The 12,710-nt window shown below is 39.9% G+C and overlaps 1 protein-coding gene across 10 annotated transcripts in view; it reads left to right on the top strand.

Annotated features, from left to right (window-relative positions):
- Mcf2 (MCF.2 cell line derived transforming sequence) overlaps positions 1-12,710 on the top strand; it is a 106,330-nt gene that overhangs the window by 18,725 nt on the left and 74,895 nt on the right. For 4 of the 10 annotated variants that reach the window (XM_063280095.1, XM_063280096.1, XM_063280097.1 and 1 more), the window contains exons 3-4: positions 2,407-2,521; positions 8,610-8,700. In XM_063280095.1, the coding sequence (XP_063136165.1) occupies positions 2,407-2,521; positions 8,610-8,700 (206 nt within the window). Of the gene's footprint in view, positions 1-2,406; positions 2,522-8,609; positions 8,701-10,677; positions 12,454-12,710 lie in introns of those variants that run through there. The other 6 variants (XM_063280101.1, XM_063280098.1, XM_063280100.1 and 3 more) reach the window with 5 other exon arrangements.

Raw genomic sequence — 12,710 nt, 5'->3', positions numbered from 1 at the left:
CCACACCCATCCCTTTCTCCTTTTGTACTTACTATTTTTATGTGTATGTGTGTTTTGGTCTACATATATGTCGGTATGCCATATGCATGAGGTGCCTGTTCAGGAAGGCATCAGAGCCCCCGGAACTGGACCTGCAGATGGTTTTGAACTACTACACAGGTACTGAGACTCAGCCCAGGGTCTTCTACAAGAGCTGACAGTACTCTTTTAATGCTGATCCATATTTCTCCTAATCTTTTGTATTGATAATGGTGCCCTGGCGTAAAGCATAAGAGTAGGGTGAAGTTGGAGCTGAGACTGGGTTCAGCCCTAATCCAGTACTGAAAAAAGGAAGGAAAGAAAAATGAAAGAAAAGGAAAGAAAAAGAAAGAAAAGCAAAGAGGGATGCAAGTAAGATCTCCAAGGCATAAAGCAGGGGAAGACAGATCATGTGTAATCCCAAAGTGCCCTGGGCCACTCAGACAGACGGACAGACAGATACACAGACAGAGACAGACAGAGACACAGAGACAGAGACCGAAGAAGAGACAAAGAGACAGAGAGACAGAGACAAAAAGACAGAAAGACAAAGACACAGAAAGGCAGAAAGACAGAGAAAGAAAGAGAGAGGCAGAGAAAGATGGAGAGACAGAAGACAGACAGAAGCACAGACACATATTCTCTCTCTCTCTCTCTTTCTCTCTCTCTCTCTCTCTCTCTCTCTCTCTCACACACACACACACACACACACAAGGGCTGGGTGTGGCAAGATCTCTCTACCGTCACTTTTATCTCATATGCTTGTAACTCTAGTATTAGGCACATAAGCATTAGGGTTATGGCCCCTTGCTAGGTTGGCAACTTGACCATTATCTAATGAACTTGAAAAGTACTTATTTTACTTTTAAGAAATTGTTTGTTGGTGCGCATTAATGTAGGTACCTGCAGAGGCCAGAAGAGGGTGTAGGAACCCTTGGAACTGAAGTTCCAGGTGCTTGTGAGCCACATGACTGACATGTGATGAGACCTGAACTTGGTCAGTCCCTCTGCCAGAGCACTGCCAACTGTGAAACCATCTCCCCAGTCCCTCAAATGGACTTTGCTAAAATATATTTTAGACGAATGTTTTGTGTGTGTGTGTGTGTGTGTGTGTGTGTGTGTGTGTGTGTATTCACCATGTGCATACTTGGTACTTATGGAGGGAGGAAAAGGATGTCAAATCCCCTGTAACTGGAGGTATAAATGACTGTGAGCCACCATGTGAGTGCTGGGATTTGATTCTGGGTCCTCTGAAAGAACACTAAGTGCTTTTAACTGCTGAGTCATTTCTCCAGCCCCTGAATTTTTTTCTCCCCACCCCCACCTCTCTTTTGTTTTGGTTGTTTTTGAGACAGGGTCTCATTGTGTTCCTCTGCCTTTCCTGGAACTCTCTATGAAGAACAGGCTGGCCTCAAACTCATAGAGATCTGCCAGCTTCTGCCTCCCGAGTACTGGGATTAAAGGCATGCAACACTATACCCAGCTCTCCTGAACTTTTTTGTGTCTAGTAAAATTCCTTGTTCTAAAGTCTAGTTTGCAGGATAACAGGGTAGATTTCTGTGTCTCTCCACTTTCCCAGCTCTAGCACATGCTGCTATATTTATTTGGGTTCTGGATGCCCTAGCACCATACTTCACACGTGTATGGAAAGTACTTTGCTAGCTAAGCCATTGCTCCAGCCCTGAGTTTTGAATTTTAATTCTAACATTTAGATCATTTATACTACTGTATTTCCTTTCCTGCTAATCTTGACTCCTTGTGCTCAGTTTTATGAAGTTTTCCACTGTCAGCTTCTCAGTTGGAATTTTGGATTATAGCCCTAGCACACAGTACTTCCAAATCTTCTTTGATTGTCCAGCTTGGCAGGTCATCTGTTTCTTCAGCCATATTTATTATGCGTATTACATAAAAGTTTCTTCTTAGCACCAGTGGAAGGGGAAGCCCTGGGTCCTGCTAAGACTGAACCCCCAGTGAACGTGATTGTTGGGGGAAGGGCGGTAATGGGGAGAGGATGGGGAGGGGAACACATATAAAGAAGGGGAGGGGGAGGGGCTAGGGGGATGTTGGCCCGGAAACCAGGAAAGGGAATAACACTCGAAATGTAAATAAGAAATACCCAGTTTAATAAAGATGAAAAAATGTTTCTTCTTACTCATTTAATCTCTCTCTCTCTCTTTCTCTCTCTCTCTCTCTCTCTCTCTCTCTCTCTCTCTCTCTCTGGAACCATTGTGCTAGATTTTACTTGTTGTTTTGATTTATATAGAAATTGTGATTCTCATAAAACTCTTGGTTACCCAAAACAGACTCTAGTCACCCTCTTTAAATATGAAAATACTTATTATGTTTTATCACACAAATTGCTAATTTGGTTGACTTGTTTTATTTTAGGTGGCCGGGGAAGGGACAATGCTTGGATCATTACGTTTCCAGAAAACTGTAACTTCAGATGCATACCAGAGGAAGTCATTGCAAAAGTGCTCAATTACTTGACATCTATTGCAAGGTATGTGGTATTCTATTACATTCTAAAATTTTGTTTTATATCAAAAATACACTTGAAGGTTAAACAGGGAACTAGCTTGCCTGTTTATATAGTTATTGTTATCATGAATAATAAGTTCACCTAAAGTAAATAACTGTAAGAGGAGGCTGCCAACTACTTATTTATGAATATATTTAAAAATATACTGTAAAATATATTAAGGAGAATATATATGAATATACTGAATATCTGTATAAACATACATAGCACTTTAGAAGCGCTGGTCCTCACAAAGTATAACACTCATATATAAAAGGATACCTTTACTAAGTCAAGAGTGAAGAAACCCATTTTTCCTTTTGTCCAAGGATTACATATAAAGACTATATCAGCAGCAGTGTTGGGAGCTACCAGGAAGGATAATCTGATACTAAAATCAGTTGGCATCACTGTGTGCTAAAATGGAACACTTAGAAGCCTCCTTTGGAGGAGCTGAGAGGAGTTCTCAGCACTAAGAATGCAAGCATGACCAGTCAGATCATTTATAAGATTCCAGCATCCATACAGTAAGCCAGGGATCTCTCATGCACCTGTAACCACAGCGATGAGGAGTGGGAGCCAGGAGAATCTTTGGCTTTTCAATTTTCAGCTTAGCCAAGAAAATTAGAGGTTCAAGTTTAGGGAAAAGACCTCATCTCAAAAGAATAGGTAGAAATGACATAGGAAGACATCCAATGCCCTCTTACACACACACACACACACACTTTAGATATCATATTTATGTTGAATCTAATCTATCTATCTATCTATCTATCTATCTATCTATCTATCTATCTATTTGTTTATTTAAGACAGGGTCATACTTTGTGGCCCTAGCTAGATAGCCTAGACTTTCCTATGCAGACAAGACTGGCTTCATAAAGATATTTGCCTATTTCTGCTTTCAGAGTACTGGGATTAAAGGGCTGTATATCACCAAGTCCAGTCAAGATAAATTTTTAAAGAAAGAAGTTTCCATTTATTAACCCCCAAAATAGAGAACATAATTTATTTGAAGAGTCTTATGAACAAAAATCAAGTTCTAGAAGAGAAAATTTATAGTATACCTATACAAACTTAAAGTATTTTTAGGGAAAATCTAAGTTATGTTATCCATGAAATTGCCTTCTCTCAAATGTAAAGAGCAGCCTGCATTGTAAAACAATATATTTAACTATATATTTTTCAAGTGAATGAAAAAAATCATTGATAATTGCTCTATGAGATTAAGCTTGATGTTATGAAAGACACTAATTGTTGAGTTTTCTCATCACCATGATGTCAAGATTTCAAATCTGTTATCCTAACCCATCTTTATCCAGTTATATCATTTTGTGTACTTTTATTTTGTTTATTTGTATCTGCGTGTTTTTGTGTAAGTGAATGCTGTTTGTATGTGTACGTGTGGAAGCCACAAAAGGGCAATGAATCCCTTGGAACAGGAATTACAGGTTGTTGTGAGCAACTTGATGAAGGTTCTGGGAACCAAACTCAGGAATTCTGCAAGAGGAGTAAGTACCCTTAACCACTGAACCATCTGTCTAGCCACCTCACTTAAAAGACGTTAGTACTGAAAAACAAAGTTTAAATAATAAATAGGCTTCATCCCAGGCATGCAGGGATGGTTTAATATACGGAAAACCATCAACGTGATCCATTATATAAACAAACTGAAAGAACAAAACCACATGATCATTTCATTAGATGCTGAGAAAGCATTTGACAAAATTCAACACCCCTTCATGATAAAAGTCCTGGAAAGAATAGAAATTCAAGGCCAATACCTGAACATAGTAAAAGCCATATACAGCAAACCAGTTGCTAACATTAAACTAAATGGAGAGAAACTTGAAGCAATCCCACTAAAAACAGGGACTAGACAAGGCTGCCCACTCTCTCCCTACTTATTCAATATAGTTCTTGAAGTTCTAGCCAGAGCAATCAGACAACAAAAGGAGGTCAAGGGGATACAGATCGGAAAAGAAGAGGTCAAAATATCACTATTTGCAGATGATATGATAGTATATTTAAGTGATCCCAAAAGTTCCACCAGAGAACTACTAAAGCTGATAAACAACTTCAGCAAAGTGGCTGGGTATAAAATTAACTCAAATAAATCAGTAGCCTTCCTCTACACAAAAGAGAAACAAGCCGAGAAAGAAATTAGGGAAACGACACCCTTCATAATAGACCCAAATAATATAAAGTACCTCGGTGTGACTTTAACCAAGCAAGTAAAAGATCTGTACAATAAGAACTTCAAGACTCTGAAGAAAGAAATTGAAGAAGACCTCAGAAGATGGAAAGATCTCCCATGCTCATGGATTGGCAGGATTAATATAGTAAAAATGGCCATTTTACCAAAAGCGATCTACAGATTCAATGCAATCTCCATCAAAATACCAATCCAATTCTTCAAAGAGTTAGATAGAACAATTTGCAAATTCATCTGGAATAACAAAAAACCCAGGATAGCTAAAACTATCCTCAACAATAAAAGGACTTCAGGGGGAATCACTATCCCTGAACTCAAGCAGTATTACAGAGCAATAGTGATAAAAACTGCATGGTATTGGTACAGAGACAGACAGATAGACCAATGGAACAGAATTGAAGACCCAGAAATGAACCCACACACCTATGGTCACTTGATTTTTGACAAAGGAGCCAAAACCATCCAATGGAAAAAAGATAGCATTTTCAGCAAATGGTGCTGGTTCAACTGGAGGTCAACATGTAGAAGAATGCAGATCTATCCATACTTATCACCCTGTACAAAGCTTAAGTCCAAGTGGATCAAGGACCTCCCCATCAAACCAGATACACTCAAACTAATAGAAGAAAAACTAGGGAAGCATCTGGAACACATGGGCACTGGAAAAAATTTCCTGAACAAAACACCAATGGCTTATGCTCTAAGATCAAGAATCGACAAATGGGATCTCATAAAACTGCAAAGCTTCTGTAAGGCAAGGACACTGTGGTTAGGATAAAACGGCAACCAACAGATTGGGAAAAGATCTTTACCAATCCTACAACAGATAGAGGCCTTATATCCAAAATATACAAAGAACTCAAGAAGTTAGACCACAGGGAGACAAATAACCCTATTAAAAAATGGGGTTCAGAGCTAAACAAAGAATTCACAGCTGAGGAATGCCGAATGGCGGAGAAACACATAAAGAAATGTTCAACATCTTTAGTCATAAGGGAAATGCAAATCAAAACAACCCTGAGATTTTTACCTCACACCAGTGAGAATGGCTAAGATCAAAAACTCAGGTGACAGCAGATGCTGGGGAGGATGTGGAGAAAGAGGAACACTCCTCCATTGTTGGTGGGATTGCAGACTGGTACAACCATTCTGGAAATCAGTCTGGAGGTTCCTCAGAAAATTGGACATTGAACTGCCTGAGGATCCAGCTATACCTCTCTTGGGCATATACCCAAAAGATACCCCAACATATAAAAAAGACACGTACTCCACTATGTTCATCACAGCCTTATTTATAATAGCTAGAAGCTGGAAAGAACCCAGATGCCCTTCAACAGAGGAATGGATACAGAAAATGTGGTACATCTACACAATGGAATATTACTCAGCTATCAAAAACAACGACTTTATGAAATTCATAGGCAAATGGTTGGAACTGGAAAATATCATCCTGAGTGAGCTAACCCAATCACAGAAAGACACACATGGTATGCACTCATTGATAAGTGGCTATTAGCCCAAATGCTTGAATTACCCTAGATACCTAGAACAAATGAAACTCAAGACGGATGATCAAAATGTGAATGCTTCACTCCTTCTTTAAAAGGGGAACAAGAATACCCTTAGCAGGGAATAGAGAGGCAAAGATTAAAACAGAGACTGAAGGAACACCCATTCATAGCCTGCCCCACATGTGGCCCATACATATACAGCCATCCAATTAGACAAGATGGATGAAGCAAAGAAGTGCAGACCGACAGGAGCCGGATGTAGATCGCTCCTGAGAGACACAGCCAGAATACAGCAAATACAGAGGCAAATGCCAGCAGCAAACCACTGAACTGAGAATAGGACCCCCATTGAAGGAATCAGAGAAAGAACTGGAAGAGCTTGAAGGGGCTCGAGACCCCATATGTACAATAATACCAAGCAACCAGAGCTTCCAGGGACTAAGCCACTACCTAAAGACTATACATGGACTGACCCTGGACTCTGACCTTATAGGTAGCAATGAATATCCTAGTAAGAGCACCAGTGGAAGGGGAAGTCATGGGTACTGCTAAGACTGAACCCCCAGTGAACTAGACTGTTGGGGGGAGGGCGGCAATGGGGAGAGGGTGGGGAGGGGAACACCCATAAGGAAGGGAGGGAGGAGGGGGATGTTTGCCCGGAAACCGGGAAAGGGAATAACACTCGAAATGTATATAAGGAATACTCAAGTTAATAAAAAAAAAAACAATGACTTTATGAAATTCATAGGCAAATGGTTGGAACTGGAAAATATCATCCTGAGTGAGGTAACGCAACCACAGAAAAACACACATGGTATGCACTCATTGATAAGTGGCTATTAGCTCAAATGCTTGAATTACCCTAGATGCCTAGAACAAAAGAAACTCAAGACAGATGATCAAAATGTGAATGCTTCACTCCTTCTTTAAAAGGGGAACAAGAATACCCATTGGCAGGGAATAGAGAGGCAAAGATTAAAACAGAGCCTGAAGGAACACCCATTCAGAGCCTGCCCCACATGTGGCCCATACATATACAGCCACCGAATTAGACAAGATGCATGAAGCAAAGAAGTGCAGGCCGACAGGAGCCGGATGTAGATCGCTCCTGAGAGACACAGCCAGAATACAGCAAATACAGAGGCGAATGCCAGCAGCAAACCACTGAACTGAGAATAGGACCCCCGTTGAAGGAATCAGAGAAAGAACTGGAAGAGCTTGAAGGGGCTCGAGACCCCATATGTACAACAATGCCAAGCAACCAGAGCTTCCAGGGACTAAGCCACTACCTAAAGACTATACATGGACTGACCCTGGACTCTGACCTCATAGGTAGCAATGAATAGCCTAGTAAGAGCACCAGTGGAAGGGGAAGCCTTTGGTCCTGCTATGACTGAACCACCAGTGAACTAGATTGTTGGGGGGAGGGCGGCAATGGGGGGAGGATGGGGAGGGGAACACCCATGAAGAAGGGGAGGGGGAGGGATTAGGGGGATGTTTGTCCGGAAACCGGGAAAGCGAATAACAGTCGAAATGTATATAAGAAATACTCAAGTTAATAAAATAAAAAAAATAATAAATAGGAAGAGTATGGTTCGTGTGTGTGTATGTGTGTGTACATATATATATAACAATATATAAATATATATAACAATATATGTATATATAAATATACATACATACATATATACATACATACATATATACAGATTTACAGAGTTTTTCTTTGTTGCCCTGGCTGTCCTAGAACTCACTCTGTAGATGAGGCTGGCCTCAAATTCAGAGATCCACCTGCCTTTACCTACCAAGTGCTGGGATTAGAGGCGTATGTGCCACTATGCCTAGCATTCTTTTTTTTTTTTAAAGATTTATTCATTTATTATCTGTAAGTACACTGTAGCTGTCTTCAGACACACCAGAAGAGGGCATCAGATCTTCTTACAGATGGTTGTGAGCCACCGTGTGGTTGCTGGGAATTGAACTCCAGGACCTCTGGAAGAGCAGTCAGTGCTCTTAACCATTGAGTCGTCTTTCAAGCCCTTAAAATAATTTTAAACATAGCAGGTTTTTTCTTTTTGGTTTATTATGAGAAGGCTTTCACTATATAGCTCTGGCTGTCCTGGAACTCACTCTGTAGCCAGGCTGACCTCAAACTCACAGAGATTAACCTGTCTCAGCCTCAGGGAATGCTGAGATTAAAGTATAACAGTACTCCTGGCTAAGATAGCACTTCCAAATCTAAACTTGTCTTTAGTTAAAGATCATATGTAAAATACATAATCATAAACAAAGACACATAACAGAGAAGGATTGTTACTAATAAAAATTATTACATCTTCTATAGACAAAGTGGATCTGACTCCCGATTTACTATTATTCTGGATCGAAGAATGGATACATGGTCTTCCCTCAAAATTTCCCTCCAGAAAATCTCAGTAAGTACCATGCACTTCATAGTTGTATGTACATATATACACACACACATATATTGGCCTTTGGAAGTATGTATTATTTTATATTGATGGAGACAACAGGTATTGATATTGATGTAATGTGAAGGGGAAGTAGGAAGAATAGTTTGTGATCTTAAGTAAAGACCTCCCTCCCAATCTAAATCCTAGTGGGCATGAATGAGTAACTGATGGTTCCGTTTCTAAGTAAACAAAGACTATGTAATGCTCTGTACAGCTTTCAGAGGAAGACATACATTTTATGGGATCTTTAGAAAACGGAGATGGCTGATTAAGACCACTCCCACTAGAGCAAAGACATGACACAAACACTGAGGTTATTGAAGTTCTACGTCAGTACTTTTTTTGCTATATTATTTGTTGATAAACATAAAAATATACTAACACATAGAGCCAGATGTAATAGCAAATTAAGGCTATCTGTTTCATATTCATCATGAATTAGTCTTTTTTGGGGGAATCTTTTAGTAGTGGTTTTCTATTATTGTTTATGAAAGGTATATAAACAGTGCATCTTAATTTTCTTTTCTGTTGCTATGATCAAACTTTTTGGGGAAAGCATCAAACTGGGGAAAGCTCATGATTCTAGGCTATATAGTTGCTTTGCTGGCTGGTAGCCTAGCTCTTGTTTATGATAGAATATGTCTCACAGAAAGTGATAGAGCAGTCCACTTAGCCCTTTTTCTGGCTTCTGCGCATGCGCTTGGGTGTGTGAACAAACACATACTTACACTCAGTGTATTAATTATTTTCTGCTGCTGTGATAAAACCCTTTGACCAAAACAATTTATAGAAGGAAGTTTATTTGGGGCTATGGTTCCAGAGGGATAAGAGCCCACTATGACAGGGAACCCTGAGACACAGAGGCAAGCATGGTGGTTGGAAAAGGATGGTGAGAACTCACATCCTGAACTGTAAGCAAGAAGAGAGAGCATTTGGAAATGATGAGAATCTCTAAACTCTCTAAGCTTGCCTCCTGTGACATACTTCCCCCGACAAGGCTATACTTACTAAATCTCCCCAAACAATGCCACCAACTGTCCTCACCAAGTGTCCAAATACATGAGCTTATGGGGGACATACTCCTTCAAACCACCACGGTCATACAAAACCAAAGAAAAATTCTCTGGAAGTTTGGTTGATGTAATGGCTATTCCTGGTTGTCACCTTGACTATATCTGGAAGGAACTACAGTCCACAATTGGAAGGCTCACCTGTGATCCATATCTTAAGGCTGAAAAGCACAAGTTTCTGACCTGGATCTTGGCATGGAAATTTTGAGGCACAGTGGCTAGGTAGTACACACCTTTAATCCCAGAAGACTAAGGCAAGGAGATTTGTGGTACAAAACAAGTCCCAGATCCAGGTGTGGTGCCTTTAATTTGGGCCACACCTGCTAGAGACCTACATAAGGACATTGGAAGAAGGAAGATTTGCTTTTTCTGCTTGCATTTACTTGCCAGCACATCTGTTGAAATCTACTTCTGCAGAAGACCAGCTCAAAGAACTAGCCTTATAGGACTGAGCGATTATTAGAATCTTGGATTTGCCATCCACAGCTGCCCATTGTTGGGTTAGCTGGAGTACAGATGGCAAGTCATAACAATAAATTCCCTCAATATAGAAAGACATTCCATATGTTCTGTGACTAGCGAACCCTGACTTATACAGTTGGTTAGATGTTTCTTAATATTTTTATCTTATTTCTTTTAAAAGATTTATTTCATTTAAAATTATATATGTACATATGTATGTTCATATATGGTTACATGCACATGTAAGTGTTAATGTTCAAGGAATTTAGAAGATGTTGGGTCCCTTGGAACCGGAGTATGTGGTTATGAACCACCTGGCATGGGTGCTGGTATCATACACACTAATTGTGTCTCAGCCAGCCGCTGGCTACTGGCCATGTTTGAAGTAAAGATGACTATCAATAGGATGATGATGAATATTGAACTGTGATTAGAACATATTGAAAGAAGAAAAATCTAAATCTATATTTTTTTTAAAAAATGTGATAATGAATCTGATCTCATGAGGTAAATTTCTCATTCTGTAAACTTGTGGTGACCATGGTGGAGGGGAGAACCGACTTCTCCTAGTTGTCCTCTGACCTACAAAACATGTGCTGTGAAATGCATGCACCTCCCCCCCCAACAGACACATGTACTCACACAATGAAACAAACATAAATAAATGAATAACTTTAAAATGCAAAAAGAACTTCTGGTAAAAGTAACCATTGTGTAACATGGGCTGTTTGTGGTCTATTACTTTAACACTTGCCACTTTTTTTTCTGCTCCTAGAGATGGAACCTAGAGCTATACATTGCTACCACTGACTTACAACCTCATGTAGTCTGTTATTTTTAGTAAGATCACTATATAGTTCAATTGAAGATGTTAGCTCACAGCTTTCCCAAATAAAAGAATGTAGGTAAGTTAGGCTTCATAATTAATAAGAGAAGACATTTGAAGTTATTGCTGACCGACACATAATAATTGTCTGTATTAGGCTGAAGAGATGATTCAACAGTTAAGAGCACTGGCTGCTTTTCAGGATAACCTAGCAGGTTCAGTTCCCAGCACTCACATGGCTGTTCACAAACATCTCGAACTCCAGTTCCTGTGTATTTTACCTTTCTCCTAACTTCTGTGGGCTACTGCATGCATGTGATATACAGAGATATGCTCAGGCTCCCATATATGCATAAAATAAAAGTATTAAAAATAATTGTGGCCATGTCAGGTGGTATATACCTTTAATCCTAGCCCATAGGAAGCAGGCCAATCTGAGGTTGTGGCCAGCCTCACATACAGAGAGTTCCAGGAAAGCCAGGGATTCATAGAGAAAACTAGTCTCAAAAAAAAAAAAAAAACCCACAAAAAAGAAAAAAAAAGTTGTATGTGCAAAATGTACTTTCACACACATATACATTGTGTAGTGATGTGACTATCACATTTAAACATTTATCATTTTTTGTTGTAAGAACATTTAAAATGCTCTCTTTTTAGCTATTTTGGGGGGAAGGTTAATTTGAGGGAGAATCTTCTCCATCTTAAAAAGTTTGCATGCATATTCTGTCCTTTCTAGATTATTATCAGGATTCAACTTCACAAACTATAACCTTTCTCAATGCTTAGATCAGGATAGAATATAGTAAAACAATACAGAATCGAAGTTTAAGTCTCAGCCAGGGCAGGACAAGAGGACAAGGTATCAGCAAAGTACTACCTTCACAAAGAATCTTAGCATTCCACCTTAAAAAAATCTAACTACGCAGAGGCAAGCCGGTCCCATTTAGACAGTTCCTAAGGAGGAGAGTGGTTTTTTTTTCTCTCTCCCTCCACTCTTAGGATGTGCCTGATCTTCTTGAATAGTCCAGCACTAGTTAATCCACCAGGTTCTATCAGGTTAAGTAGTTAGGGGACTGTGTTAACTCTGAATTACAATGAGCAGCAGGGAAGGATCTGTCAGCTGACTAATCAGGGATAGTGGATTTTTTTGCAGCTCTGCCGCCGTGGTGGTAATGGAAGCAGCCGTAGCTTTGTTTGATAAAGATTTTTGGCTGCCGGTTTTAAATCCCACCCAAGAAGCAGCTCATATTTCATCAATGTTGCGTTGACAATCGGAAAAGAAGAGTGTAATTGTGTATAGGCGAGATGGCAGAAGCAAATCCCCCGAGAGGCAAGATGAGGTTCAGAAGGAATGCGGTAAGGGCTCTGCCTGCAGTCCTGGAAAGCCTATTCCCAAGTTCAAGTGCAGGGATGCTGCAGCGTGGTGCTACAGCACAAACTGCTGACTGGGGCTTTTGAGGATGGGGAGAATGGAGTCGTGGATTTTCTTGAATTGCATTGATGTGATTTCTGTGATACTGGTCTAGGGTAATTTAAGGAAGTGGAGGAGGTAGACATTTAAAATCTCAATGTCATCAAGTTTATCAGAGAGTGTTGTTGGTCATATTATTTGT

The sequence above is a fragment of the Rattus norvegicus genome, chromosome X, assembly GCF_036323735.1.
Source record: "Rattus norvegicus strain BN/NHsdMcwi chromosome X, GRCr8, whole genome shotgun sequence".
Classification (NCBI taxonomy): Eukaryota; Metazoa; Chordata; class Mammalia; order Rodentia; family Muridae; genus Rattus; species Rattus norvegicus.
The sequence above is the reverse complement of the archived record's forward strand: the minus strand, read 5'-3'. Positions and strand labels throughout refer to the sequence as shown.